This window comes from Camellia sinensis, chromosome 2, assembly GCF_055761805.1.
Source record: "Camellia sinensis isolate YWXY chromosome 2, ASM5576180v1, whole genome shotgun sequence".
NCBI classification, from domain to species: domain Eukaryota; kingdom Viridiplantae; phylum Streptophyta; class Magnoliopsida; order Ericales; family Theaceae; genus Camellia; species Camellia sinensis.
The window spans coordinates 181,626,968-181,630,206 of NC_138962.1; the positions used below are offsets into that span (position 1 = coordinate 181,626,968).

General features: G+C 32.1%; 1 protein-coding gene across 1 annotated transcript; it reads right to left on the reverse strand.

The window, feature by feature from the left end:
• Positions 1-1,328: 1,328 nt before the first annotated feature.
• Positions 1,329-2,943, reverse strand: LOC114323220 (RING-H2 finger protein ATL52). The gene has a single exon (XM_028270767.2). The coding sequence runs from the start codon at positions 2,556-2,558 to the stop codon at positions 1,524-1,526; it is 1,035 nt and encodes a 344-aa protein (XP_028126568.2). The 5' UTR covers positions 2,559-2,943; the 3' UTR covers positions 1,329-1,523.
• Between the last annotated feature and the right edge of the window lie 296 nt (positions 2,944-3,239).

A 3,239-nucleotide genomic window follows, 5' to 3' on the forward strand; every position in this document is an offset into this window, starting at 1 on the left:
ATTTTTAATTTTGAAAGAGATCAATGTGATTACTATATATATATATATATATATATATATGGTAGAATGACCCTTTTATTTATATATCAGCTTCTTTAGATAAAAGTGTAGGAGGCTTGAGTACTTTTTATCCTTGTTGGTGCGTCCACTTTAAGGAGGACTGTGTAAAGCAGTTCATCAAAGCACTGACTGCAATTGCTCTTTATTGAAGATAGAGAGAATGTTTTCCACATAGACCAGCACACACAAATGCAATTCATCAAGCTATATACTTAAAAAAGGAGTAAATCTAAGTATAGAGTAATTTGACATGGTAGAATACACATGCAAAATAAAAAGTGAGTTTTACATTTATATTTTATTATCTACAAAAAATTTGGTTATATTATAAATATATTTTCTGATATTTGTTTAAAATATTAATATTTCCCTGTGATTTTAAAAATTATATTTCACACCTTGAGATTTATAAGTTCATAATAAATTGCTCATTTTATGAATAAATTATCAAATTAATTAACAGTTTTTAATAATGTTAGAAATATATTTTAATTAATAATTCAAGTAATTTTATTATTGTATATGAGGGCGGTTCCGAATTTTATATTTTCATTTAATTATGTTAAATAAAATTTTTTAACAAGGGACTATTTGTATTTTTTCAAATCAGAAGAAACAATTTATATTTTAAACAAATTTCAAGATGTGTATTTGTAATTTATTAAAAAAAAAAATTTTGTGTTGATAGTGTACAATTGTACTTAAAAGCATCAACAAAAAGGTGTTTTTCCACACGCTTGTCAATCAATATATTGTACAATAATGATACAGACCACTAAAACATCACAACTAACATCACCACTAATGATGTGGCAAGCCAAAAAAAAAAAAAAACTAAGGCACAAAACACATGTGGCACATCCCTAGTGTGGCCACTAATTAGTGGTCTGCATCATTTTTCTATATTGTATGTTTATGTACTATATGTGATTATAGGAAGATTGTTTATTAGATAAAATTTTTATCCAAAATAAGGCATCAATGACAATTTTAAAAGTATGATAATAATGATAGGTGTTTTAACTGAAAATAAAGGAATCACAAAAAGATAAATCATCTTATATGAAATTTTTGTACAAAATTTTATTTGTATATCACTACCCAGCTGAGCAACTAAGGAACAAATTTTAATGCAAGTAGTAAACTTGAATGCCAATTAGTTTGACTCTCCCTAGTATCTTCCATGCTTAACCGATACTCAATTGTTTGCATTTCTCAACATAAAAAAATAAAATAATAATAATAGAATTCTGCATCTGCAATCCACATTAGCAGAAGAAGTTGATCATTGAATCAGATCCAAAACAATTAGAGCTATATTTTCAGTAACAAGTTTGAAGATACACATTTCAATTCATGGATCTCTGGTTCATTTCATTTGTTCAATTGTAAGCCTTGTGGATCTAAAATATACACAAATGTTGTTTTATAAACAAAAAACAATAAAAAAAAAAAAAAAAAAATCAGTTAGGAATGATAGAATTCTTTCCTTTTTCATGCCCTCTCAAACTGATCCTGCCATCGGATACCGATCTCTGCAATTCAAACCCCTCATTTCCACCATGTCTCATGCTATTGTCTCCCCAAATTCCCCGCGAAGATCCAATGCCGGTATTCAATCCATGAATTCCCATTTGTCTCTCCTCATCATCCTCACTAATATGCAATATATCAGCAATTAAAAGATGGCCTTGACATGACATTGATCCCAATGAAAATGATCTTCTCAATTGTTGTTGATTTTCAACCATTTCAATCCCACTAATATCCTCAAAGTTGTTCTTTGAATCAACATCGCTAGCAAGGCTAACAACAAACTCTGTGCCATGCCCACTTTGATCATCGACCACAAGTGTCAGATCATTTTGTCGATGAATTTGAAGAGAAGAAGAACTTTGTGTGATCGGAGATGGTGGGAGAGCTGAAGAATTATTGCTAGGTACTAATACATTGGCACGACACAAAGGGCAATTCGAGTGAGATTTCAACCAAACATCAATACATGGGAGGTGAAAAGCATGGCTACATTTTGGCAATAGCCTTAGCCTCTCATTTTCTTGGAATTCACTAAGGCAAACCGCGCAATCCGTGCCTTCCACTAGCCCATCTTCTTTGTTGTACTTGAAAACCGCAATGGACTTGATTAGTGACTCGTCCAACCCAGTTGAGGTGACTTGCCAAGTGTTCTGATTCGCTTGATTGTGATTTGTTTCAATTTGGGTTACTGAGTTTTGACGATTTTGATTTCGTCTTCTACTACAGTATTTTGATATGATGGTATAGTAGGTTACTAGGAGAAAAGCACTAGCCAAGATGCCAATGACCGCGATGATGAGAGGAGAGAAGTTGGTAGCAGAATCGTCCACCGGGACAAAGGGAGGGGGAGGAGGGAAGATGATGTAGCACCATTGTGGACAGTATATGCTGCAAATTCCTTGTGAACAATCCATATAACCATCATATGGTGCCCAAGAATTTGGGCTGCCCACTGAACCCATGACCAATATCTATACTGAGAGAGAGAGAGAGAGAGAGAGAGAGGGGGGGGGGAGGGGAGGGGAGGAGGGAGCTTAGATGGAAAGAGAAGTAAAGTGGAGGAGGGAGGGGGTGGAGGTTGATGTGCCTTCTCATAGACTCTTTCTTTGCTTTTAGAATTACTTTATTTTTCTATTTTTATTTTTAATTTTTTTTAATCTTTGTCTTGTCATCTTTTTTATTTTTGGCTTTACTTTAGAATTTCTTTCATTGGAGATGATGATTTGTTGACCAAAGGAGAAAAATGGTAGTTGGGTTTTTGATGAAAGGGATTAATCAACTCCCAAGTTAGTTGGTGAACATGGATGTGTGGAGTGCACCACACCTCCAAAAACAATTGTGGCCTTCCCACACAATAGAGAAAATAAAGTGAATAAACATTATCATGATTACTCCTTCCATTTTTTTTTTTTTTTTTATGATTTTGTACAAGTCATGTGGTTTTTTTAATGCTGTATTTGAATTTTAAATATGTAAAAAAAAAAAAAGACAAATTTTTACAGGTCTATTTGGTGTAAGATGTAAAGGTTTCGCACATATTATTTAAAAAAATAATAATTATGATTGTGTAGAAGTTATGTGATTCTTTTAATTCTGTATTTGAATTTTAAATTTATAAAACAAAAAAAGAAAAAAAAAATTAT

Coding starts and splice junctions, on each gene's coding strand:
- LOC114323220 (XM_028270767.2), bottom strand. CDS start 2,558: ATGGGTTCAGTGGGCAGCCCAAATTCTTGGGCACCATATGATGGTTAT.